General features: G+C 45.0%; 1 protein-coding gene across 1 annotated transcript in view; it reads left to right on the top strand.

Annotated features, from left to right (window-relative positions):
- Nucleotides 1-27627, top strand: part of LOC147672874 (uncharacterized) — a 282596-nt gene that overhangs the window by 23329 nt on the left and 231640 nt on the right. The window contains exon 2 of the mRNA XM_086947958.1: nucleotides 11260-11349. Within this exon, the coding sequence (XP_086804084.1) occupies nucleotides 11260-11349 (90 nt within the window). The remainder of the gene's footprint in view (nucleotides 1-11259; nucleotides 11350-27627) is intronic.

Raw genomic sequence — 27627 nt, 5'->3', positions numbered from 1 at the left:
TTAGTTTGGCAATAATTCAAGCTTACAAGTCATTTGCTTCCTCAGTTCAGTCATACACAGAGTCAGCAGGAGTGGTATCAGCATCCTGGGCTGAAGCAGGCGGTGCTCCAATTTCTGAAATATGCAGGGCAACAACTTGATCCTCCCACCATATATTTATCAAACACTACAAACTTGAGCTGTACAGTTCAGGTGAAATGGATTTAATTTAATGGTTTTGCAATCATTTCATTTCATTTTTCAATCTTTATTTCGACCATCCGGTCATAAAAGATACACATTACAAATAAAATCACGTAAAACTCAGTCATAAATGGATAAAACGTCAGTACATAAGCAAGACATGAGAGCAGTTTAAGAGAAGTGAAGCATTTCTAGGTTCTGCCCAGCATTTTTTAAAAAGCGATTACGTGTGTACCAAACATTAGTAAAGAATTTGGAAAGAGCAAAAACAGTTGGGCCGGAAACATCGGATTTTAAAATCCTGTACATAGGATCGTATTCCCTGCCACCCAAATTCTTAATCAATGGAAGGAGCCAGTATTTTCTGGCCGCCTTGTAGGCTGGGCAAAAAAAGATCACATGCAAGTCATTTTCCTCTTTATCATCACAGAGAGGACAGTGCTTTGTAGAGGGGGCCAGTGCCCAGGAACTTGTGAAAGACCGAAAGGGCAATGTACCGTATCTCCATTGGAGGAATAACTTCCTAGCGAGTGTGGGATATATGGGGCCCAATGCCTTCTCAAATCTATAGAGATCCTTGCTTTGCATGAACACAGATGATAGGGACCCCTCTGTCTGGGTAGCTTGTACCCTTGCTCTTTTGTGTTCATGATACAAGTTCGCCAGGGATCTCTTGGAGATACTTAATGCCACATTTGCCGGCTCAGTCCACAATTCAGGGAGCCCCAGCTCCGTGCAAATAGCTTGGATGTTTTGGACCCAGGGAATGCTAAGCGCCTTGGGGTGATTTAGTATTTCGACCAATTCCGCCCTATAGTCGGCGAGATCGTTGCTGCTCCATAGCCTACGCCAAAAGGCAATGGGTCTCAAGCTTACTCATCAGCAAGTGGCCGTAACCCTAGGTCGAGCCTCAAAGGAAGGAGTGGAGTTCCGGGGGGAAGTGCGGCTATCTGTCTAATGAACTTATTTTCTGTTAGTGACAGGTTCCGGCATGGCATGTGGCCCCACAGTTCAGCCCCGTACATGGTCGCCCCCCTGGCCTGAGCCTTATATATCTGGATTAAAGCCCGCAATGGGCGGTAGGACGAGCCGGTCATCATCCGGGAAATGCCCCCGGTAGTTTGTATCAGTTTAAGATTGGCCCTACTCTGGTGGGGTCCCCAGGTCATGGTTTCGTTGAGCGTCACACCAAGATATTCAAAGGTGGCTACTCTCTCCAGCCGCACAGCTCCCAGTTGTGGATTCGGGCGCTGTTTCAGGCTCGGGTTCAAAACCATGAATTTAGTTTTTGTAGCATTGATTTCTGACTCTCCTCCCATTCTACTTTAGCCTGAACAAGAAGCTTCTTGTAGGCTTGCCTGCTTTGTTTAAGGCGTTCCCCTCCTATGCCCTCCCTAATTACTCCAAGAAGTTCTGTTTTGGACCGTCTACATACTGCATTGTACCACTGTGTTTTGCCTTGGCACCTCTCCCTTGGCCTTCATGAGCTGCGAGTGAAATGAGGTGCCGCAACTTTTACGAGTTCCCCTTGGGCTTCAAACAGTTTGCTCTGTGCGTCTCTATTGTTTGCCTCAATGTCAAGGCTCCCCACTATTTCCAAGATGGGAGTAATCTCTGCATACAACAGAGGGAGTTTGTCCTTGTTTGTAACCATATGCTCCCACCTGATTCTTCTCCTACTGTTGTCCAGTAGAAGCGTGGGAGTGTTCCCTTCCTCATAAGACACTAGAGCTTGGGGGCCTGGGTGGACAAGGTCTAGCTCAAGGGCGTTATGATCACTGTCAGTCCAATCCATCACCCTGAAATCCTGTATTGTCGACCACCTCGCTATTTGGACCAAGACGTAGTCCAAATGGGACTCTCTCCCCCGTCTATTGTAAGTATTTTTGCTGGGTATGTCGGATTTCATTCGCCCATTACAGGCTCTGAGTCCGAACCTTAGCGTGAGGGCAGTGATTTGCAGTGCTAGTGGGGTCCAGGCTTTCGGGGGTGGAGCTTCCACCAATGGTACTGCCCACCTCGCCTCTTCTTCCGATGAGAAACCTTCAAGAAGGCCGGGGAGTGGCTCAAAATGAGAATTAAAGTCCCCACCCACCACATAGTATGAGTCAGACGACAGTTCAGATTAAAGATTCGAAAGTTCATCAATGGTTGGTGATTCCTTTGCCATTCCCATCGGCCTGGAATAGATGTTAACCAGCAGAAGTATAGCTTTATTTGGCCATGTTAGTGAGACCACAAGGATATCATCAGAGTTAAGTGGCAGCCGAGTGGCCACACAGCCCAAATGAGCTGCGACCCACGTCGTGAGCCCCCCTGACGGGCGGCCTTTTCCTTCCCACCTTGCTGGGATGAAGAATGAAGAGTAGCCTTGATGTCCGTAATCCTCTCTGGCCCAGGTTTCTTGGAACATACAAATGTCGCCAGTCTCTATGTAATTTGCCCAGTCCGGCTCTACTAATTTGTTGGCAAATCCCGCGATGTTCCAGCATATTAGCTTCAAGTGTTTGGAGGGTGCGGTTGCCATGCCGTGAGGGTTAGAGGAGATGATTCCAGGCCACACTTCTGTTGCAGGGCCTGGGGCAAGGGCTAGGGCTGCAGGAGATGTAGATGGCACAAAGAGTGTAGGCGCACCATTGTCCGCAAAAAAAGGGACCCTGGCTATCCCCTCGTCTACGGGTACACTATCAGCATTTAGACTAAAAGATTCGGGTGTGCCGTATTCAGGAGCCTCTTTATCGTTCAATAGGCCGGGGGTTATGCCAGGAGTCACAATGGGCGGTTCAAGAAATCCACAGGAGCCATTAACCCTGGTCACTGGCTTAAAAGCAGTAAGTCAGTCAACCCCATCCAAGCCATTCAGACAGTTGAAGCGATTAAAATGGCAGAAGGGTGTATCCGGTGGTTGAAAGTTCGGGCATTGTGCATAGCCTTTGTGTCTACGTCTGTGTTCCACCCTTGTCCAATCGTCATGCGATGGAAGCTGATGCCTGCGAATGGGGGGGGAAGAAGAAAGATACTGGGAGGGTTTGTATAGTAGAATCCAGTGATCTGTTTACTCCTCCACAGATGTGCCAAACAGTGCCCGGGTCTTTAAAGGTTACCAGAATGCAATCCCCTATTATGGTTTTTCTAGTCTTCCCTAGCCAAGGGACCCTTCTCACCATAATGATCTCGTTGTTAAAATGGGATGGTAGGGGTCGGTTCCAATTAAGCCATTTTATGACCTTTTTCTTGAGGGATTGATAATCCTCATTTTCCCCTGATCTTAAATGGGGGGCACCTGCTAGAACCACCATTAAACTGTTGGCTTCTGGCGGGAGGTCTGGCCTTCGTGGTCTAGGGGTTGGCCGGACTGGAGAGGGTGGAGGGGCATTTACCTCTTCTTGGTCTATTCTCGTGGCCTCCGTTTGAGGTCTGTGGGGGGCATGGTCTGCTGGTTGAATAGGTCTATTACTTTGGTTGTTATGCAGTGCCTGGAGTGGGATGGCCATAAGGGGTTGCAAAGGAGGGGCAGATGGTGGGTTACGTGGGGGGGCTTTATTAGCATTTGTTACAGCTTCTACTTTTGAGGGGTCCCCAACAGAAGGATAAGTTCCCACTAGCTTTGTTCGCTTACTTACTAAGGTGTTCAGAGTAGTAAGGGATGTTTCTAATAAAGTGAGCCTAATCTCAACTTTTTTCAAACTATCGCTAATGGGCTGCAGAAGGGAGCGGAATAAAAATTCGATACTCCCTGGGGCAGTGAGTGGAAGGGTTAGATTCGATGTAATAGCCTCTAGTTCTTTGGTGGTAGCTACTATGGTGGGGCTTGGAGGCTTAGGAAGTGAAATGGTAGGCACTATCTCCATAGCCTTCCCCGGTAGGAGGCTGTTAGTGTGTTTCTTGCCAAAGTCAATGTGTAATATTTTGGATTTCCCCCGTCCCCCGGCTGACTTCCGGGCGCGTTTACTGGGTGGAGGCCTATGCAACTTTGCCACTACATTTAGTTTGGACTTGCCCTTCTTCGCTATTTGCATAGGGGGAGTTTGGGTTATCAGGTTGACTGGAGTAAGAGATGACTCTTGTGGGGCTGGCTCTGCGTTTTTCCTGGGCACTCTCCCTGGAGTGGAGGAAATTTCCCTTAGTAGGAGGGGGTAGTCCTCGAGTGTCAGGTTATTTAAGCTGTTGGGGGGCGTGCCTTCCTCTTGGGAACTGGGGTAAGGGATGATATCAATCAATGGTCTGTTTTTCATGGATTCAATGGAGCACCTGCGCTCCGCCCTACGTTTCTGTAGTGAGCTTTCCTTGCCCACGTCTCCCTTAGCAGATTTAAAACAGTTGTCCAAAGTCCCTGTGCTGGGGGTCCCATCCCTTGATGGGGTTTCTCGTGATGGTGGCGAGGGCATTGCCTTACTTTTATTGGAGAGTGGGATCAAGGGAATGGGCCCGGCTCGGCGTCCTTCGGCCCCGGACGGCCACAGACGGTCCCGCCCTTGTCCCGGGCTTCTCCCGGCGCCCTCCCGCACGCTCCCGCGCAGCGGGACTAGTGCCTTCTCTTTATGGATTGTCGATGTACACCGTGGGAGCGGGGCCGGCAGGAGAGGAGCCCAGCTGTGATCGGGCGCGCGGGGACTCCTGGTCCGTGGAGTCCTCTGCTCTACCCTCGCAGCCCTGCCGGTCTAGTGCTCACCAGGTGTTGCCCCTTACAATGGTCAGCAGCCGGAAGCCGCGAAGCGGGACCCGCGCAGCGGGTCCGGCGAGGCGTAGCGGCTCTCAGCAGGCTGGGTCCGGGTCCAGGAAGGTCAGAGGTCCGTGCAGCAAGGAAATGGAGAATCCGCCAAAGGTAGGTTTTTTCCGCGTCTTTAAGGCTAGCGGTGTTGGGGGCGGGGCCGGCAGGGAGAGGAGCCCAGCTGTGATCGGGCACGCGGGGACTCCTGGTCCGTGGAGTCCTCCGCTCTACCCTCGCAGCCCTGCCCGTCTAGTGCTCACCAGGTGTTGCCCCATACAATGGTCAGCCGCCGGAAGCCGCGAAGCGGGACCCGCGCAGCGGGTCCGGCGAGGCGTAGCGGCTCTCAGCAGGCTGGGTCCGGGTCAAGGAAGGTCAGAGGTCCGTGCAGCGAGGAAATGATGTGATTGTTGTTGATTGTAATAAAGGTTTTTCAACAACATCTTGTCTGTGCATTTTCTTTTACTTGGTTCATCCTTACACTGTTATTGCTGGGATGAGGAGGTAATAATGTCATCACAGATGATAGCGAATACAACAAGATTCTTTGTATCAGTAGGCAACACGTTTTTCCATTGGTCATGCTCTTGACCAAACGTCTGCACCATCTGTCTTACCATGGATAAATATAGAACTCTCTTTAATCTTGGCTCAAAAGTGTTTACATAACTGAGTGACATCAAAGTAAAAATACAATGTGTAAAAGATATGAGAGTGGAAAGAGGGACTTGCAAGGAGTGATTAGTGATTGCCAAATGGGTGTACCAGTTCACAGTTACAGTTTGGTGGAAAAAGCACTGGTCCCAGAGTACTTCTAGACCAAAGAAGACAGCATCTACAGCAAAATGTGGGGGGTTACCATGCCAAAGAAGGCACTTTCTAACACTGAGATAAAAAAAAATATTATATCACAAATATTCATAAATCACAATTAAAAAACAATATCTATATATTCTCAAGAGCAATTACCATCTCATGATATCCCAAGTGAAATATGCATTTAGTTGAAAAGTGATACAAAAAAACTATCTCCTGTGAGCAGGAGTTAAAGTGAATGGTTAACATTTGTGCCAATAGACCAGATTCAGTCAGGAGAGTCGTGATTTTTGAAGCAAGAAATGGCTTGAATTTAGCTTCCTTGTGCATAAAATTGATTCTGCCTCAATCCAATCCATAGGAAAAGAAAGATTCATCCAGTTACATTTTTTTTTAAATCTCCCACTTCTCAGTTTGAAAATATTGGCATGTATGAATAAAAATAAGTCAGAGTTAGTACAAGTGGGTGTGAGGGATTGAGACTGTGTAAGTGAGAGGAAGAATGACTACAAGTGTGTGCCAAAGAGTGAGTTGAGTGAATGAGTGAATGCAAATTATTGAGGTGGTGTGAGTGATTGAATTTAAGTGAATGACAGAATGTGATGTTTTGCTTGTGAGTCTCGCACTGGCCCTGGCACACAAAAGGTAATTCTTGGCTCTAGAGATGATCGTGGAAAAATACTGGCACTGTCAATTTCAATTTCAATTTCATTTTCAGCTTTATTCGAGTTACACTCATAAAAGCACACAGTAAAAAAAACAATTACCCCCTGCACATTATTAAATATTAAAACTGATTGATATATACATTAAAAAATCATGGTAAAAACCTTAAACACAATAACATTTTTAAATCTATCACAGTACAAATAAAGTGCATACATGTGAAATTCACCCTTAGAGCCCATTTCCAGCTTCATGTTCAGCCTAAAAGAGACAAAGAATGATCACAAAATGGGCTTCTGTCTTAGAGTCCGAGCTTACCAGAGATATTTGGCTACCGCCATCGAAATTATTGGCAGAGTGCTGGTACATATTATTCTTAGTGCTACTGCACTACTTTTTGTACCCATAGTTCTACACATTGGGGTTAGCCAACTCATCTGGGAACTGCGCAGACAGGGCAAGTGAACAAAAAGTGGGCAATTGTTTCCGGATCTCTGGCAAGCCCCACTTGCCCCAGCCCACCTTCCAGTAAGAGATTTTAGTGGCAATGATCCAGCTCTAAGCTGGAAGTAAAGCTTCCTGTCTCCAGGTTTGGTGATGGAATCCCAGTATGGTTCTAATTTAGGAATAATTTTTGCCTCTAAAAAATGCCCCGTCATTCCAGAGGAATCTACGTCACTCCAAATACGGAACGCCACCTGTTCCCAATATACCTCTTTTAATTTCTGTTTTGATGGAAACAGTGCTACCACCGGGTCTTTCCAGAGGATTCGCATACCCATTCCCGTCAGGGTCTCACAGAGTTTTTTTATCCAGCCAATCTCATGGAAAGCATCCAATTTGATGACATCCATGAGACCTTCGGCATACTGTGAGAGCTCCGGCGTGGTCCAATTTCTTCGCCAGTACAAAACAGGGCGTAACCTCGCTATATCTGCAACGGTCCTTCTTCCCAAGTCGTATCTTAATGGGTTCAAGGGTGTACTCTGCGGAAGACCAGTAACATTTCTCAGAAATCTATTTTCAGAAAGAGATAGCGGAGTCAATTTTTCAAAGCCCCACAGCTCAGCGCTGTAAAACGCTGAGCTCAGTGCTTTTGCTTCATAGACCTGGAGCACTGCCTTATGTGGATAAGTCGACGACTTCCTGTGTTCCAGGTTCAGGACCTCTGAGACTTGATGGCGTTTTAGCGCAACCATACTTATATGTTTATCCAATTTACTACCTTTTTCTATATGCATACCAAGGTACACAAAATCATTGACCCTTTCCAAGGCTTGTCCACTCATATAGAACTTCCCCCTAAAGTTCGAGTGTGGATTAAATACCATGAGCTTGGATTTTGCCACATTCACCTTCAAGCCGTGGTCAAGACAAAATTCCTCCAACACTGCCAGAGCACGTTGTAATCCACTTTGAGTTTTAGATACAATGAGCGTGTCATCCGCAAACATAAGTATTGGCGTCCTAACTCCTGCCAACTTAGGTGCATCTGTGTTGACTGATGTCATGCGGTCCACTACTCCATTAACATATAATGTGAAAAGTGTAGGGGCCATTGCGCAGCCTTGGCACACTCCACGTTTGACCGGAAATTCAGAAGTGACATTCCCCTGGCCACCCCACTGAATTTTAGCGTAATTGTCCTCATGTAGCCTCATTACCAGGGTCAAGATTTCATCTGGCATGCCCAGTTTTTTTTCAGACTGCCCATAACTTGGAGCGTGGGACAAGATCGAAAGCAGCATGTAAATCCACAAATGCTGCATAAATGCTGCTCTTGCTCAGTAGCACTGTCTTCCAATGGAGAAACGTAAATCGGAAAACCTGGTCGATTGGGCTGGTGAATTTACGGAAGCCCGCTTGGAAAGAGGACAATATATTATTTTCTTTCACCCAATCTAGTATTTTATTTAGGGTCATCCTCCCAACCACTTTTTGGATTTTGTCTATGAGGCTAATGGGCCTGTAATTTCCAGGCTGCGTTCTGTCCCCTTTCTTATGCACAGGAATTATAACAGCCCCCCCCTATGATTTCGGAACTGGAGCTCCCTTGGCCACCGAATTAGCCAACAATGTAATATACATGGCCCAGCGTTTTTTGTCATGCAAGAAGGCATCAGATGAAACCCAATCGGGGCCTGGTGGCCTCCCCCCCACCACAGAATTAAGAGCAACCAGGGGCATACAAATATACAACTTTCTTTACAGCTTCCACAGAAATTTCATTGGGATTACACGGATATTGTGGTTTAAAATAATTTACCCACTCATCCTGGGTTACATAATTAGCTGGGCACTTCTGAGCATGATAGGCACCTGTGGGAAAATACCTGTATTAGCATACTAAAGGTAATTGATGGCATAATGGGCGCCAGTTGCAAAATACTGTTACAGGCATAACAGAGGTCATTCTTGGCATATGGGGCACCCACGTAAAATGTTAGTAACTCATTGGAAGTAGTTCTTGTTAAAAGGGAGGACAACTGTGGCATATGGAAGGGGCGCAACCATGACAGAATTCTCGCTATGACATACTATGGGTAATTTTTGTCTCTAAGTCATCCATGAAATATAGACTGCATTAGTGGCAAATTCTAGCATATTATCTGTAATTTTTTACATCCGAGTCACCCATGGCATATGAGCGGCACCTGCGACAAAATGCTGGTCCTGGTACCAATGGGGAAATATTGGCCCTATTTGTTTTCAAAATTTCACTGGGAGAATGTCAATTCTCTTAGCTTTAGTGGTTGGAGAATCATGAGTGTATAAAAAAACAAGGCGACTTGCATTATTCAATACCTTTTATTTACCGCTACCAAGAAGCAAACTCTTCAAAGATCCAAGGTAGAACATTACTTGACTCATACACGAAGTCTAGAACACACAGTCCATAAAACCCAGCAACTTTCCATCTTCCCCCTCTTTTGGCACTGTCCTCAGTTACCCAGTTTTCCTCAGCTTCCAAAATTGTTCCTTATGCATCTGAAACAAAACAAATTCAGTAACATATCTTACTTCTATAAACATCAATATGTATCTTCCTAATACAACATAGAACATACCTAGAACAAAACAATCAAAAACTGAAAAAATGTAAGTCATTAATTTCTCATAACATTCCCTTCCTTAGTACAAACAATGTGCATAATCATGGAATCCATACGTTGAATTACACTGTCGTCAAATCACAATCAATATCACTCGTTCCCAGCGCTTAATTCGTAAAAATATAAGGGCCAGGGCTCTCGTCAAGAGGCGACTGCAACTTGCACCACATATTGCCTCTGCCATTGGGCCAGTGATAATGCAACTACCAACCACCACACTCCTACAAGTGTGACAATTTTGACTATTCCAGGCCCCCGAAGCTATAAAAATGGCTTGGGCGGCAGGTAATTGTAATTTTTACTGTATATTGAATAAATAATTAACTGTTGTTGTGCTCATCTCTAAATTAGGTAGACAGCGCCACCTGGTGGCATACTGTCGCAAGCGCCTGTGGTGACAATTATGTGCCGGTGCCGAGCCCCGGAAACCACTGGCTCAAATTAAGCAGTGCTCATACATGACATAGAAAATAAATATACTTAGAAGCAGCAAACTAAAGAGGGAGAAGATGGAATGTTGCTGGCTTTTATAGACTGTGGGATCTAGACCTTTGACGAGTTTGCTGCTTGGAAGTAGGTAATCAAAGTTAATGCATAATGCTAGCCTCTTGTCTTGCCATAAAATTCCCTGAACTCCCCAGAAGAGGTGTGGCTCACTCGCTTCGCTCATTTACTACAATTCAGGGAAAGCATTACGGCCATCACTTTCAAGAGTCATGGCAGCACCTTAATAGAGGGGATATTTCCATCATACAGTGATCCGCTCTGGTATATTATTCGTGCTGTTACTATAAGACTTCGGCAATATCAATTATTGTGATGTCATTCAGGGTAAATATCATGTGACATCACGACCTGTGAAGAGTCAGGGTAATAGGTCATAGAATGTAAATTCCTGTGATGTTATTCAGGTCACATTTTGGTGAATTGACATGCATGCATGGACGGATGATAGAGAAAAGATGAGGAGCAATAATGGTGAGATTGAAGAAAGAGACACAAACCTAGGAGGGAAGGTAAAAGGGGGAGAAAGGAGGACCATTATGGCAGTGATTTTAAACAGTTGTTGTGCAGTAGTACAATGGGAAACAACTAGCATTACCTTCTTCTCCCAAAGCACTCCTAAGTCTTAACCATTTTTACATTTACAACCATCAGCCCATCTAAACCACAGCCCACCTCCCCAGAGGGTAATCAAACATGCAAAAACAAGACAGCTGTCAGATGAGTGATCTCTGTGTAAAAGACTATAGTGGTACTTTGCGTGACAGTTTTGCCTCACTGAAAACCTGTAGCCCTACGGGATCTTCGAAACCTCTTTATTTTGCCTTTAGGTGTAATTGCCATTGCTGATGTGTCTAGTCTCTAGAAGCCTAGGATGTGCTTAGTGATATCAGGTACTACAGGGTGGTCTAAGGCTGGTTTCCTCCTAAACTACACAGCTGACCATGTACATGCCCCACTCTTATGTAGAGCTCACCTTCCTATGCAAGCCCTTTCCCCCACCCTTCCTGTAGATTTCCCCTCCCTGTGTTTTGTGTTACTGAGGATATGGAGTTGCCCTTCTCCCTGGCAGCAAAAAGCATGGATTACCCTTAGCGCACCTGTGATCTTCAACACTAAAGGTCTCAGGCTGGATTCCTTTCATGCTGTCTAAGTAAGGGATATATAAAACTAAGCCCTGTTTCTGCCCCTCCGTACTGTTTCTATCACTGAGCCTTGTGAACAGTAAATTCTCTAACCCCCCCCCCTCCTCTTTCTCCTCTCTCCTAGTGACTTTATCCTCTGGAAAGCTTCTGGTGCTGCTCTGTACTGTCTGTGCAATTTCCCTACTGCTGTTGCTGACCATATGTGCGCTGACTGGTAAGTATCCTACTCATAAAATGCTCTGTGTCAGAGAATGCACTTAGGCCCAGTGCCAGAGGTGTCAGGTGCTGTCTCACACAGACACACACACACACAAACACAGAGTCAGTCCCATAGGTGTCAGGTGCTGCCTCACATAGAGTTTGTGCCATAGGTGTTATGTGCTGTCACACATATAGAGCCAGTTCTAGAGGTGTCAGGTGCTGTCACAAACACTTAGAGCCACTGCCAGTGGTCTCAGGGGATGTCACACAAACACACACAAAGCCAGTGCCAGAGTTGTCAGGTGCTGTCCAGCACACACGTCAAGGCCAGTGCTAGAGGTATCAGGTGCTGTTTCACACACACACATGTAGAGTCAGTGTCACAGGCATCAGGTACTGTCACACACACACATACACACACACAGAGCCAGTGCTAGAGGTGTCAGCTTCTGTCACATACATACAGAGCCAGTGCCAGAGGTGTTAGGCTCTGTGATACACACGTATAGTCTGTGCCAGAGGTGTCAGGTGCTGTCACACACACACAGACAGTGCTAGAGGGGTCAGGTGCTGTCACACACACATACACGTAGAGTCCATACACACACAGAGTCTGTTCCAGAGGTGTCAGGTGCTATCAAAACACACAGAGCCAGTGCTTGATGTGTCAGTTGCTATCACACTAATGTAAGCTTTCTAGGGCTACTTCAACTCAAACAAATCCCTACAACTAATTAAAGGGAACATAAAAGTGACACTCAACCAATATTATGTTATTTAGAAAAATACAACTAGTTTATTGATATAATCTTCTGACAATAATTTTAATTTTAATTTTATTTTAATGTTTTTCAGAGCGCGAACCTGACCCGTGAGGGTATCAGACCGCTTTACAGGTTCATAGAGTAATACAGAAAGGACGGTTATCACATGGGAAAAGAAGCAATACATCAGAGGGTTATACCGAATCAAGGGTCAAATGGTAGGCAGGGAGTCGATAGGTGGATGTGCAAAGGATGGAGGGGGGAAAGCTGTACATAGGAACAATTTACAGAATAGAAGGTCATACATTAGGGAGGATGTTGCATGGGTGCTTTACGTTAAGGGACTGAAAAGAAAAGAATAATAAACCACTGTGTACTATACAGAATAAAAGGATCATATATATCACAGTGTACTATACGGAATAAAGGATCATAAATATAGACAGGATATCACCAGGGTACTAAGTATCTTGGTAGCTGTGGAGCGGGTTAGCCAAGGAATTTACCATGAGGAAGGATTTAGCCTCTTTTTTTAAGTGTGCCAGTGAGTGGATACTTCTGATGTCAGGCGGGAGGGAGTTCCATATTCTTGGGGCGGTCCCGGTGAAAGCCCGGCTGTTGTTTTTTTTTTCTTAAAACGTGCAGGCTGGAGTAGGAAGGTATTAGCCGATCGTGAGTTTCTGTTTCCTCCGGATATCACAAGCTTCTGTGCTAGATACGCCGGGGAGTTGGAGTGTAGAGCCTTGTGCGTGATGCATGCCATCTTGAAGTGAATCCTCGCCTGTAGGGGAAGCCAGTTCAACGTTTTCAGGTGAGGGGTGATGTGATTGAATTTTTTAGAGCCAGTAAGTAGTCTGGCGGCTGCGTTGAGGTAGTCTTTTAAGGGTGCCAGAGTGACCTTGGGTAAACCGGAGAGGGTGGATCAGCCATATTCCGGCCGAGAGATAACTAACAAACCAATAATAATAGAGACTTTCACAAACGCACAACATACATACCACATTCATTCTAATCCAAATATACTCAATTCATACACAAATACTGAAGTTGATTATTACAAGACATGCAAAAATGGATGATATGCAATCTAAAAAGACCAAGTATATAATCAATTTATATGGATGGATTGATGGGTCTTTTAATGGAAACGGGCACAAGACTGACTCTACGCGTGTTTTGACTGAAACACAGTCTTCATCAGGAGTTTCAACTTTAGATGTTGTGCAAAAAGTCTAAAAGGAAATATCTCCAATACGTTGGAGAAAACAACAACTGATTAGTCTTCCGCAGAAATGAAGTGCTCTGATAAAAAAAAGACAAATTCCTTACACAACGCCAGGAAACTCATGGTGTCAACGCGCTTTACAAATTCCATTTAATAATAATAATAATAATAATAACGCTGGTCCCAAGAACCTTGATGGTGATAATTATGGTGAGTGATGAGTTCACGCTGGAATACTGTCTGTCCCTCTTTACATTGGTGAACCTAACTCGGCCCGAGGAAGGTGCGCAACATCCAGCATTAATGGGTGTTTAATAATATATGGTCATCAGGAGGGTTCAAAAATGATGCAATTGGACAACCGGTCCAAGGCGAACACGGAGCCAAATACGATGGAGGTGAAGATTTAGCGCGAAGATGATGGCTAAGTCCAGGATGATAAGCAGTGCGGGCGGCAAGACTATCCCCAAGGAATTTCACATACACACACGTACACGCACCTACACAAATACACAGATAGAGCCAGTGCCAGAAATGTCAGGTGCTGTAAAAAACACACAGAACCACTACAATAAGTGTCAGGTGCTATCACATACACACATACATGCACATACACACACACACACACACTTAGAGCCAGTGCAAGGGGTGTCAGGTGCTGTCACACAGACATAGAGTCCATGCCAGAGGTGCCAGATGCTGTCAAACACTCACAGAGCCACACACATTGAGCCAGTGCCAGAAGTGTCAGGTGCTGCCAAAAACACACAGAGGCAGTGCTAGAGGTGTCAGGTGCTGTCACACACACTCACAAATACACATCCATAGAGCCAGTGCCAGAGGTGTCAGGTGCTGTCACACATACATAGAGTCCGTGCCATAGGTGTCAGGTGCTGTCTCACACACACACATGTAGAGGCCAGTGCTAGAAGTGTCAGGTGTTGTCACACACACATACACACACAACCAGTGCTAGTGGTGTCTGGTGGTGTCACAAGTACCTAGAGCTAGGTGAAGTATGCATGGGGTGTGGGAGTTTCTATCCTCTCTCCACTCCCTCTGCAGTTGAGAGATCAGAGCCTTTCCTTTATACAGAGAGCTCCTGTGTGTGCTCAGGTAGAGGAACCATGCACGCCTACCACCTGCCCTAGTCAATTAATTAATACATTGAACTGTATTTGCATCTTCCTAGGTTTAGATCTACTTGGGTTTAAGCAAAATGGATCTCGATGAACTCTTTGTATGTCCGCCTCCAAGTCCACTTCTAACATCTCTAGTTTCAGCGAGTTCTTAAGCAAGGTCACCACGTATTTTGTAAGATCACTCCCCTATTTTCCTTCCGGGACTTTTAAAATCCTGAGGTTATTCCTTCTTGAATAATTCTAAAGGACTCTACTCTATCCTTTACTGCTTCTCCCTCCCTTCTCATAGTCACCATTTTCCTTTCAGCATGATCTAATCTTGCTTTAAGGTCCTCTACCGTTGTCTCTAAGCATCCTGTCCTTTCAGAAAGTCCATCTACTTTGGATTCCAGATTTTCACACATGACCCGGATCTCCGATTGGTTTTGCCTAAATTCCGCAAAGCAAGCTTTTTACTCTTCAAACCCGGATTTAATTTCCTTGCTCATATTGAGAAGTATGCGCTGTATTGTATCAACGCTGTCATCACTGCTCTCCTTCTCCCCGCCTGGATTTTGGGCCGGGTTGCTTTGTATGTCCGTCCTTTCTATACCTGCTGAGTTTGCATTCAAGGACACTGTCTCTGGCGTCTTGATACTATTCAGCTTTCCATCATCATCATTGCCCTGATCATCGCCCTGATCTGAGGTTTCTGCCTTTTTATTGGTCTCTATCAAGAGCCCCGTACTAGATATGACTGGTGAGGCAGAATTTTTTGTTATGGTAGACATGTCTGATGTTATAGACCGGGGCAGTTGTTCCTGATTAAGGTTTAGAATCTGGGGTAGGACCTTAAAATAAGATTTCAGAGAAGGTGTAACTCTTGTGCCCCTGGGTTTTCTAAAACTATCTTCAGACTGGGCTATCTCCTTCAGGGTCTTTGATCGCTCTGCTGTTATTTTTTTAGTACGTTTGGACAAAATCCTCCCTTTGCCCCCCGGGGTCTTATTGCCTGATATTTGTAGTGTATCTACTTCAGACCCTATTTCTGTTTCTGACTCTATCTCAAATCCAACTTCTCTTTCGAACGCTTTCTCTGAGTTTGAATCCAGCTGAGAACTATTTTCACATTTTCCGAAGTCAAAAATCTTTTGCCTGCCCTTCCCCTTTCCCGTTGCCTTCCGCTTCCCCCGGTTGTCGCTAGCTGAGCCTTTCTTCTCACCAGTTACCTTCTTCTGTTTAGATGGAATTTTTCTGATATTCTGACGTGAGACTGCGTTGGAGAGGGCTTGTAGTCTGTTCTTAACAATATTTATGTTGGAATCAGGAGAAGGGCCTCTTATTGGGGGTCCCTCATGACTTGCTGTTTGATTCTGTACTTCTGTGTTTGGAGCCCAGTTATTAAATGAGTTATCTCCTGCCAATTTAGGTTTAGTTTTTGAGGCACTGCCAAAGCAAAGGGGCGGATTAAAAGCCCCCGTCTGCAGCTCTACCGCATCCCCCTCTGCCAAATAATCCCGCTTACCAGACCTGGTTACTGTAGCTGTGGCTGAAGTTAAAGCTGCACCTTTCGTGTAAAGAGCTGCCCTCCTGCTCCTTCGCAGCTCCACGGCTGCCTCGCTCCAGCGAGAGGGAGCAGGAGAAGAAATGTGCCCCCAGCTCATCAGCCGTTTGACTACTCCTGTCAGCCCCTCCTCAATGCTGACTCACCACCTCAGAGCGAGCCTAGAACGGGTATCTGCTGAGGATGTTTTTCCCTCTACAGCCAGCGCCAGTTCGTGAAAAAAAAGAAACCAGAAAGGCAGAAACACAGCTCCCCCGAGGCACTCCCCAGCGGCTACAGATGGGCGGGGTGGTGCCGAGCCGAGCACTCGCAGGTGTGCTCAGGATCTGTTCGGTCCCAGTCAGCAGCCGCAGGTACAGAGACCGAGTGCCAGGAAGACCTCAGTCCGCTCAGCTCACTCCAGCAGGGGCGGCATCAAGCACTCGCCGATGCGCCCAGGATCAACCTTGCTTTCCGTGTCAAGCCGGGCTTCAAACAACAGCCGCGAGCACCGAGACCAGGCGCCGGGTGCTCCGCGTGTGCCCGGGATGGGAGACTTCAGAAAACGGCTCAGGAAGATTCTAGTAAACTTCTTGACCTATACAAACAAGGAAACGATTCTAACCCTAGCACTCAAGGCTAAAACCCTGCAGGCCTCAGATTTCTCCTTTGAAATAAGATCTGATCTATCTAAAACTACGTTAGATAGGCAGTGGGAGCTAGGTCAACGTATAGAAAAATTCAGAGCTTTGGGAGCTACTGCGCAGATGCGATTCCCTGCCTTCTTAAAAACTATGTTTAACAACAAAATGTATAATATCAAGACACCTCATGAGGCAGACGAATTGTTAGTCTCCATCAGCGAATTTTCCCACACTCCTAGATAATAAAGATATTCACATAAATAAATAAATAGCAATGGTGTCCCCTGCACCAAAAGGAAAAATAAGAAAAAATATATTAAAAAAAAAAAAAAAACTTCAAATATGAAAATAAAAATTAAAAAAAAAAGATTAAATACATATGTGTGTGTATATATATGTATATATATATATATATATATATATATATATATATATATATATATATATATATATATATATTCACTGAAAAAACCATAGGTTTTAGGCCATATATAGTTAGGGATTAGCATTTACAAAACCTTAATTTAATCGCACAAAACCATAGAAATTCACATATATAGTTAGATGCAATAACTATATATCGCGCACCCGCAATCCACTGCTGATGATGTCACATATTACATCATTAATGACATGGTCAGTGACATCACTGATGACATCACTGATGACATCACCCAGTGACTGTAAGTTTCTGTAAAGTTAAAATATGTCTTACATATTGAAGAATGAGTGGATGTATAAGTGTCTGGATGAAGGATTTAGTAGGTGCATGACTGACTGTATGAGTAAATGATTAAATGTGTCTCACTGAGTGCATGGGTTAGTGACTAAACTGTCTTAATTTGTGCATCATTATATCTGTTGTTCTATGAAGTGCTGCATGTGTTAATCAGTAGCTATATGAGTAACTATATGGGTTATTGATTGGTTGCCTAAGTATTTCTATGGGAGAGTAAGTGTGTGTGTGGGGGTGGCTGGGAGGTGTGTGACTCTGTGTATACATGTGTGAATAGTTTATTCACTCGATCTATGGGTTCAAAACTGCATGTTGAAACAGCTGTATGGGTGGTTGACTGTGTACGAGTGTATTAGTGAGTGAATGGATATCTCAGTGCTACATGTCAAAGTAAGTAAATATGTAAAACACAGTACATGTGAGAGTTCACATATATAAATTACTGTGTATAAGAGCCAGTGAATGTATGAGTGGCTGAATGGATCATTGAAAACTTGTATCAGGAATTGTATAAGAGAGTAAATATGTGTTAGTTTATGTTTGAATAAATAAGGTGTGTATAACTGTATAGTTGAGGAAATGGAGAAGTGACTGATTCTTTTCATGACTGACTAGATGTATGAGTAACTCCATGGATGAGTGACAATCTGTGAGTGTCTGTTTACACTGAGTGTATCTAAGGTTATATTACAGTCTGAAGAGGTTCATCGTATTATCACATGAATGATATCATCAGTGATGTGATCAGTAATGTCAAATGAGATGTTATCAGTGATATCATCAGTGATGTCATTTGAGATGTCATCAGTGATGTCATCAGTGATGTCATTTGAGATGTCATCAGTGATGTCATTTGAGATGTCATCAGTGATGTCATCAGTGATGTCACTGACCATGTCATTAATGATGTAATATGTGACATCATCAGCAGTGGATTGCGGGTGCGCGATATATAGTTATTGCATCTAACTATATATGCGAATTTCTATAGTTTTGTGCGAGTAAATTAAGGTTTTGTAAATTCTAATCCCTAACTATATATGGCCTAAAACCTATGTTTTTTTCAGTGAATTTCAATGGTTTTTTAATAGCAAATATCAAAAGCTGTCAAATGTGAAGTACGTGATAGGTAAAAACATTTTCGTATTTATGCACGCTGATGTACTTTGAACGCTGCCCCCCCCTCTTTTCTCTTAGCAGTACTCTCTCTTTGCAGATAGTGAAGGGTAGTTAACGCAGGCCTATGCCCCCGTTCTAATCCGTCGTGTCTGCTTCTCTCTCCATTTGATTGATTGTTATGCAAGCATTTACTGTTTTAGAATTGGTTCTCTTTGGTTCATTCTCTATTTACAAACAAGCACAGAGTCGCAAGACTCTGTTTAGTCTTTGCAGATAGTGAAAAATCGTTTTTAAAAACAAAAGGAATCGAGCAAAATCAGTAGGCCACTAATGGGATCTCTTTTTGACCTAGCTAAAATAGAAACATTAAGAACAATCCCTCATGAGAAATACGAAACTAGTGAGATGAACTGAGCTCCACACGATGATGGCTGCAATACAGCTCGGCTCCGCCACCCACCCCACCCAAAATAACGACAAACCCTATGCAAATATTATAAATATATACAACACACCAGCAAAGTAACAGGGTAAAACATTTTTATTAAATAACTATATACATAACTATTTTATACTTTTAGTTGCCCGATCCGGCTAGCTCAATCGATCGAGCATGAAACTCATAAACTCTGATAGCAAGCTTTGCTGCTGATGCTATGCAGACAAAAACTGGTTTTCAGTTTGTACATTCATCAAGATTTTTCCATCCAAGGCTGGTTGAGAGTTTGTAGAACGATGGCTTCAGATTTTCAACATACGATGTGGTGGCGCGGACTGGGAGGGGGCGCTTGGCTCCTGCCCCCTCCCCAAGTCGTGTTGCCCTGGTGTGGCCTAAGATCGCCCCCGACATAGGCGGCCGGCTCCCGGGGTCCGGCAGAACTTTTTGCCTTTTGATGACTCTTCCATTCTGGACCTTGTCCCACAATCCGTTTGACCTGAAGACACGCTGTAGTGGGGCGCCCCTTTACCGTTTCAGTTACCATTCCGCCCCGCTTTTGCTACACTGTGCCTCTTCCACCATTCAGCTTTTTACCGCCCGCTCTTGCGACTACAGCGTCTCGCTCACCATGTAGTTGAGTTGCTCCCGCTCTTGCCTTGCAGCGATAGGCGGCTGCCACAAGACTCTCAAAATGGCGGCCGGCTCTTCAGATTTGGGCGTGATCCACTAAAATGGCCATGGGACACCTTGGAACTCGGACGCTTGTCTGCTAGGACTTGGGCCCCATTCTCGAAAGTGTCCCCTGAGCCTTGAAGATTCTACAAAAGTCTTGGGGGCCCCCGACTCCCGCAGGCTTCTGGTGGGGAGCGGCTGCCATGATTGTTCGTGGAATGGCCACGACTGAGCTACGATATGGTGGTGCTCTCATGCTGACGCCAGCTTCAGTCTGAAACATCCAGAAACACTGTAGACTACCAATTCGATCAGTTCCGGTAGCGCCCCAACGTGACCCGGTAGGGAAGAACTTGCCCTCCCCTCTTTGACTGATGGTTCTTGTTGCCTGTCCCTTCTGTTGTCATTTAACAGAACTTTTTAGACTACTGAAAGGGGTTGGGTTCCGACCGCTGGTTGGTGGAGACATTTTGACTATATTCCCGACCTACGTTGTCGCGTAATGCATTATATGACACGTCGCGTTAGCGCACCCGGAAGTTCTCCGGTGCGCGAAGCGCAGCTTCCCGGAAGCGATCCGGGGTGCGGCGCGTAACGTAAGCATAACAGGTCATGTGACTTGTTTATAAAACTTTTCATTGGTTCATTTTACTTTTGTTATTCTAATGATGAAAGGCTTGGTCATATGACCTAATAATTACGCTTTTTATTGCTTTCGAACATTATTTTTTCTTAAACATATATGTTATAATGTTCCAGGCTAATGTACTTTCCCGGAAAATTTACAACTGTCCTGCAAGTAAAATATATTCCTTTTTCTAGCAAAAGGGCGTTTCTTCATCCCATGACGGAGCCGTTGAGCAAAAGATGCTCGGCCTGCTGTCTAAGTCGCCGATACGCCTGAATATCAGATTCTTATCGATCACTTTATGTTGCAGGAGTAAAAAACACAACAGCCCTTGACCATTTATCTTAACTACGTTCCTGCGTATTATACCTTTTATCCGTCATGTAATTGGACTACTTTATTTCACTTTCCTTTTACTGATTCGAAAACAGTGACTAAAATTAAAAACTTTACCAATGTAAATACTACTACCATGTTTTGTTTTAAAAACCTTTATTGTGAAAATGTCAGTATACAAATACGGGCCTATAACCACGTGGGCCGGCCACGGAGCAAACTGGAATCGTATATGATGAGGAAACATTTACACTGTAGAGGAACCTAACGAGCGGGCCATTAGGTTGCAAGAACTAAGGTGTCTAACAGTTGCGGAATCGGTGGACGTACATTTTGTAATTAAAATACAACAGGGCCACTAACAATAAAATTTTCTAGATATACATTTGCGGGCAAGTACCATGGGTGACGTTAATTCGAACTTACAATAGTACAGTAATCAATAACACATCAGAACTTAATATCAATAAGGATGTCGAAATATTCAATCAATTCTCGTCCCCGCCCGCCATGTACTTCAAAACTGCATACGTATCTCGTGATATCAAGGTTGTTCAACCAGTACACAACAAGGAGTTACGAGTCCCATTTATACCGGCGCCATTTTGGGCGAGGCCGGGCATGTCCAGGATATAGTCAAAATGTCTCCACCAACCAGCGGTCGGACCAGAACCCCTTTCGGCAGTCAAAAAAGGTTCAGTTAAATGACAACAGAAGAGATAGGCAACAAGAACCAACAGTCAAAAGAGGGGAGGGCAAGATCTGAAGCCATTGTTCTACAAACTCTCAAGCAGACTTGGATGGAAAAATCCTGAAGAATGTACAAACTGAAAACCATTTTTTGTCTGTATAGCATCACCAGCAACGCTTGAGTCAGCTTTGTGTGAAGCCGCCATTTTGATTCAATCAATAGCGTCCCCCTGCACACATTCAGGGACCTGGTCGTGTCTTCAGGTCAAACGGATTGTGGGACAAGATGCAGAAAGGAAAAGGAAAAAAGTTCCGCCGGACCATGGGAGCTGGCCGCCTATGTCATGGGCGATCTTTGGCCACACCAGGGCAATAGTGAAGCTGCAGCAGGTGCAAATAAGCTTCAGACAGTGTTACAAGCACTGCTCAGAACTCTCAACTATGGCACCCAACATCCAGGACTTGCCATCCGGATCTTGGCTCTCAACTATGGCACCCAACATCCAGGACTTGCCATCCGGATCTTGACGCCTTGTGCTGGTTCCGACCTATTCACACATCGGTCCGCTAATGACACCACCTCATAAGCCAACGGGGCACCCCACGCCGACTTTCGGAGCAGCATTGTAGGATGGCCACACCAGTGCGGCAACTTGCTGGACACCACCTCGGTGCCATCCAGATCTCGGCGCGTTGTGCTGCCTTCGGTCTACTGTACCGCAAGTGCGGACGCAACTCAGCTGGATAGCGAGTGAAACACCAAGGAACGCCCCACTACAGCCGAGAAGCCTCCATCTTGGGGGCGACGCACAGCATCACATTGCTTTCTCAAACAGCCCCCACTGACTGACGCGACCTCACAGGCCAACGGGGCGCCCCACGCCGACTTTCGGCGCAGCATTGTAGGATGGCCACACCAGTGCGGCAACTTGCTGAACACCACCTCGTGCCATCCGGATCTTGGCGCGTTGTGCTGCCTTCGGCCTATTCGCACATCGGTCCGCTACTGACGCCGCCTCACGTGCCAACGGATTTTCTACGCTTTTTATACCAGCGCGTAACGTAAGCATAACAGGTCATATGACTTGTTTATAAAACTTTTCATTGGTTCATTTTACTTTTGGTTTCCTAATGATAGAAGGCTTGATCATATGACCTAAAAATAACACTTTTCATTGGATTAAAACATTTTTTTTTTAACAAACGATGAAAGCCCCACCTTGTTTCTGGATGTTTCAGACTGAAGCTGGCATCAGCATGAGAGCACCACCATCTCGTGGCTCCGTCATGGTCATTCCGCGAGCAATCATGGCAGCCGCTCCCCACCGGAAGCCTGCAGGAGTCGGGGGCCCTCAAGACTTTTGTAAAATCTTCAAGGCTCAGGGGACATCCGAGTTCCAAGGTGTCCCAGGGCCATTTTAGTGGACCAGGCCCAAATCCGAAGAGCCGTCCCCCATTTTAAGAGTCCTGTAGCAGCCGCCTATCGCTGCACCGCAAGAGTGGGCGCAACTCAACTACATGGTGAGCGAGACGCTGTAGCCGCAAGAGCGGGCGATAACCAGCTGAATGGAGGATGAGGCACAGTGTAGCAAAAGCGGGCAGAATGGCAACTGAAACGGTAAAGGGGCGCCCCAGTACAGCAGACGAGCCTCCACCTGGGGAGGCCCGTTCACACCGCCTCCCCCCCCCCCTGGGGCGCCCCACGCCGTTTTTCCGAGCAGCATTGTAGGATGCCAAAACCAGTGCGACAACTTACTGGACATCACCTGGTTGCCATCCACATCTCAGCGTGTTCTCCTGCCTTGGGACTATTCGCACAACAGACCGCTACTGACGAGGCCTCCCTCCGCACCACCCGGGATGCCCCACGCCGTTTTTCGGAGCTGCATTGTAGGATACCAAAAACCAGTGCGGCACCCAGGTAACATCACATGGGTGCTGTCCAGAACTCAGCACGTTGTGCTGCCTTGGGACTATTCGCACAAAACACAGCTACTGACCATTGTTGCTTCTTTTTTAAAAAAATGTTTAAATGTATTTACTGTTTTTGTTCCGTTGTATATATTTATAAGTTATTAAAGTGTTATAATCCTACAACTTTGTTGGAGTGCTATATATTTTTAATGTGACACATAATTGTGAAGACTTTGATGTACAAAAAGGCATCCCTGGAATCTTCCGCTTCAGGCTCGGACCCACACACCCTCACAGTGAGAATCCCCTCCCCAAGCACAATACAGGATGGTTATCAGATAGTAGTGTGGTGTGACGGATCTCATGAGGTGGGGGCCTTGATCTACTGTAACTCCTTTAAAGAGGGGTGATTCTCTACAGCTGGGGCCATAAACTACACCTGCAGGACTAGGTGATAGCCTGGGACCGGCCTGGACAATCGGACACAGAGGAAGAGGAGTGTCACAGGGTGCGGTAGTGAATAGGGTGAAAGGGAGGTGTCAGGCGGGCACAGGGTGTGATTCTCAGAGAAGAACAGCGCAGATGGGAGGAGGTTTCTGGGCCATGCATGAGAGAGAGAGCGGGGGTGACCAGTGCGCGGAGGAGATGCTTGCGAGGGAGGGAAGCCATGCTGAGGATCAGCGGCGTGCAGAGAGTGGGTCTGGTCAAGGCATCTAAAATGGCTGCCGTGCTCAACAAAAGTGTGGCATTGCAAAAAAGGCAAGATGGCGCAGACAATGTTTATCTATAAGGATTAATGTATAACAATTATTTTTATCAAAATATTTAATCGCAGTGACAAAATAGCGGTCAACAGTTCCTGATTTCCATCAAATCGAACTTTAACAGACGTCACGCAGCAAAAAAAAAAAAACGCTCACGAACAGCGCAGATGGGAGGAGGTTTCTGGCCCATGCATGAGAGAGAGAGCGGGGGTGACCAGTGCGTGAGGGAGATGCTTGCGAGGGTGGGGAGCCATGCTGAGGATCGGCGGCGTGCAGAGAGTAGGTCTGGTCAAGGCATCTAAAATGGCTGCCGTGCTCAACAAAAGTGTGGCATTGCAAAAAAAGCAAGATGGTGCAAACAATGTTTATCAATAAACAATTATTTTTAACAAAATATTAACTCGCAGTGACAAAATGGCGGTCAACAGTTCCTGATTTCCATCAAATCGAACGTTAACAGACGTCACGCAGCAAAAAAAAAAAAAAAGCTCACGCACAGCCGCTGGAAGACATGTACCAACATATATGAGCCTCCTCAGCCACCCTCAGAAAACATAAGGGGTCAAGATACATCTCCCGTACCCCCTTATACCTAGTAATTTAATTAAATCGAAACACAAAATGGCGAATTCACGTTTCGCTACCAGTTAGCGACCCGGTTCGCGAACCGAGAAGCGCTTCTACCGCGAAAAATCAAATTTTAATTATTTGCCCCACGGGACCCTTTAATAACCCCAACATCATTCCTAGGGGGTCAAGAAGGATCTACCTTGCCCCCTTTCATTAAATTCCCCCATCGTTTTTCTCCTCCTCTTGTCTCTCGATCCTACCGAGAGACAAGATGGCGGCTGCACCGGACTGTTTAGAATGTTGACAGACACCAGAGAGCCAATCAGCTTCGCTACACAAAGCTCCGTAACGCGAAAAGTACGCGATCTGGTGCGCTATCTAGGACGCTGTCACAGATATATCTGTTTTTTTAAACATTAATTTCTCAAAATCCACTGGAGCACATATATTGAGACCCAGCTAAAGGCACATCGGGCTAACAGTCCCTATAATTTTGCCAAGTTTCGTGTAAATCCATTCAGCCGTTCGAGCTAAAAGTGAGGCCAAAGGCCCTAAGGAAAAATGAATGGGAAAAACGCGTTTTGGGACCCCCCTTTTTTCTCGGCCCCCCCTTGACGGAACACCCCCAACTTTTCAGGGGCTGCTCAGAAACAAAATGTGCCATGTTCCTGAAAATGTGAGCCGATTCCGTCCACAAACGCCAAAGTTATTAGACATAGAATTTTCAAAAGTTCCATAGAGAAAAAATCCTAACTATATATACCTACTGGCGACCGCCAGTAGGTAATATATGTGTATATGTATATGTGTGTGTGTATATGTGTGTGTGTACACATATGGGTGTGTATGGGTGTGTCTATCAATATACACACATAGAAAGAGTACGCATAATAGCCAAATAAAAATAAAAAGGGGAGGCACTCAGATTAGCACACAACTTTATAAAATAAAATAAAAAATAAAAAAGGGGGTGGTTAGATAGCCACAAAAAAAAATAATAATAATAATTAAAAAAAATAAAAATAAAAAAATAGAGGTGAAGTATCTTCCTCCTTTTGCTCTTGCATATCTTCCAACATGATCAAAGGATCGACTGACTGATACTCTAGACAAATGGGGCTCCAGGTAGCAGTATGTCGGGGGCGAAAATCTGTCCAGCCATCCAGCCAGAGTAAGTAGGGAGGGGTTTTCCGGGGGAGGGAGGGGGGTGGTAGTGGGGGTAAAAGCACAAAAAAGTCCTCAGAACCAAAACTTCAAAAATCAGAAATCTATCGATTCCAGGGTCTACAGGGAATACAGTATAAGAATGGCCAAGATCCAAGCCAATGAAGGAGAGATACTAGAAGGTCGAGCAAAGAGAAAACCAAAAACTGTTAAAGGGGGAATGGGTAAAGAGAGGCAAGGGAACGTTAGAGAGAAATGAGAGACATTGAGTTTCTCTCCTGGAACGTAAACGGTCTGCGCGTACGAGGGAGAAGACATATAATCGTGCAGTACCTCAGAGATTCGCCCGCGCAGATTATAATGCTTCAGGAGACACACTTAAATAAAAAAGAAATTTCACATATTTTTTAAAAACTAAGATGGGTCGATAAATTCGTCACCACAGACCACAATGCCAGCATCCGTGGTTTAGCTATCATCTTTAAAATAGGCACTAGAGCCCAGATTGAAGATTTGAAGGCAGATCCAAACGGGAGATGGATAATAGCCAATGTCCAGTTATATCTTAGGAGATTTACCCTAGTAGTCTACTACGGACCTAACCAAGATGACCCCACTTATATAAACACAATATAAAATCATCTGATAAACATCACTAATCCTATAATATGGTTGGGTGATTTTAACTTGATATTAGACCCTAAGCTAGATAAATCCCACAGTTCTAGGGCAATAAGTCATAACAAATCAAGAGAAACACTATTGCGCTGTATGTCTAATTTGGGAGTTGAAGACTTCTGGAGACAGAGAGCTGGAAAACATTGGGGTTCTCTTATCATAACCATAAGTATAGGCATAAATCCCAAATTGATTATGCCTTATTTAGCTTCTCTCTAAAAGACATGATAAGGAATATCACATATCTACCATCGCACTTATCAGATCACTCTGCTATCATTTTCTCGCTAACAGTAGACCGCGAACACAGCTTTGCCTCATGGTCCTTTGACCGTACGCTTCTATTAGAGGAAACGGAAAGAGATTATCTTATATCCAAGACTACTGTCTTCTTAGAGTTGAATTTAGACTCGGCCCCATTGGTTAGTGTGTGGGAGACGTGGAAAGCGTATATAAGGGGATGCATCACTAATAGTGCATCTTACAGGAAAAAGAAGTACAGAGAGGAATTAAGGTCAATAGAGCAAGATCTGGCAAAACTGGATTTAATAGATCAAGTACCTTCCACCGACTTAGATAAGAAAAAAGAGCTAAAGGACAAATTAGACACACTATTACAGGAGAGAATTAATAAACGTTGGCAGGCTAGTAAACTCTCCCACTTCGAATACGGTGAGTCAGCAGGAAAGATATTAGCCTGGAAAATAAAAGCTGACCAGGTTAGGAAACACATAAAAGAAGTGAGAGTGGTTGGAGAATTAAATACCAGGAAAACTGATACAGCGATTGGTGAAGCCTTTAGCACCTTCTTTCAAAAAATTTATACTGACGAAATAATTGATAATACTGATAACATCGAGGAAAGAAACAATTGGCTGGAAAAGTTAGACCTTCCCGAGCTAAAAGAGCACCAGAGCGAGAATCTAGACAGGGAGATAACCCAGGGGGAAGTTGAAAATACCATTAAGAAGTTAAAACAGGGAAAAGCCACAGGACCGGATGGGATTCCGGGTGAATTATATCGGGTCCTTAACTCCACACTTACCCCGATATTGACAAAGCTATATAATGATATACTATTAAAAGGAGAGACACCACCTAGATCCTGGGAGAAGCAAACATAGCCTTAATCCTTAAACCAGACAAAGATCCAACAGATTGTGGTTCATATCGTCCAATCTCGCTCCTAAACAATGACTATAAGATCTTTTCGTCAATTTTGGCCGCTCGTTTAGGTAGCGAGATTGGAGGGATCATACATCAGGACCAAAAGGGGTTTATAAG

The sequence above is a fragment of the Lissotriton vulgaris genome, unplaced genomic scaffold (assembly GCF_964263255.1).
Source record: "Lissotriton vulgaris unplaced genomic scaffold, aLisVul1.2 SCAFFOLD_1951, whole genome shotgun sequence".
In the NCBI taxonomy this organism is placed as follows: domain Eukaryota; kingdom Metazoa; phylum Chordata; class Amphibia; order Caudata; family Salamandridae; genus Lissotriton; species Lissotriton vulgaris.
The sequence above is the reverse complement of the archived record's forward strand: the minus strand, read 5'-3'. Positions and strand labels throughout refer to the sequence as shown.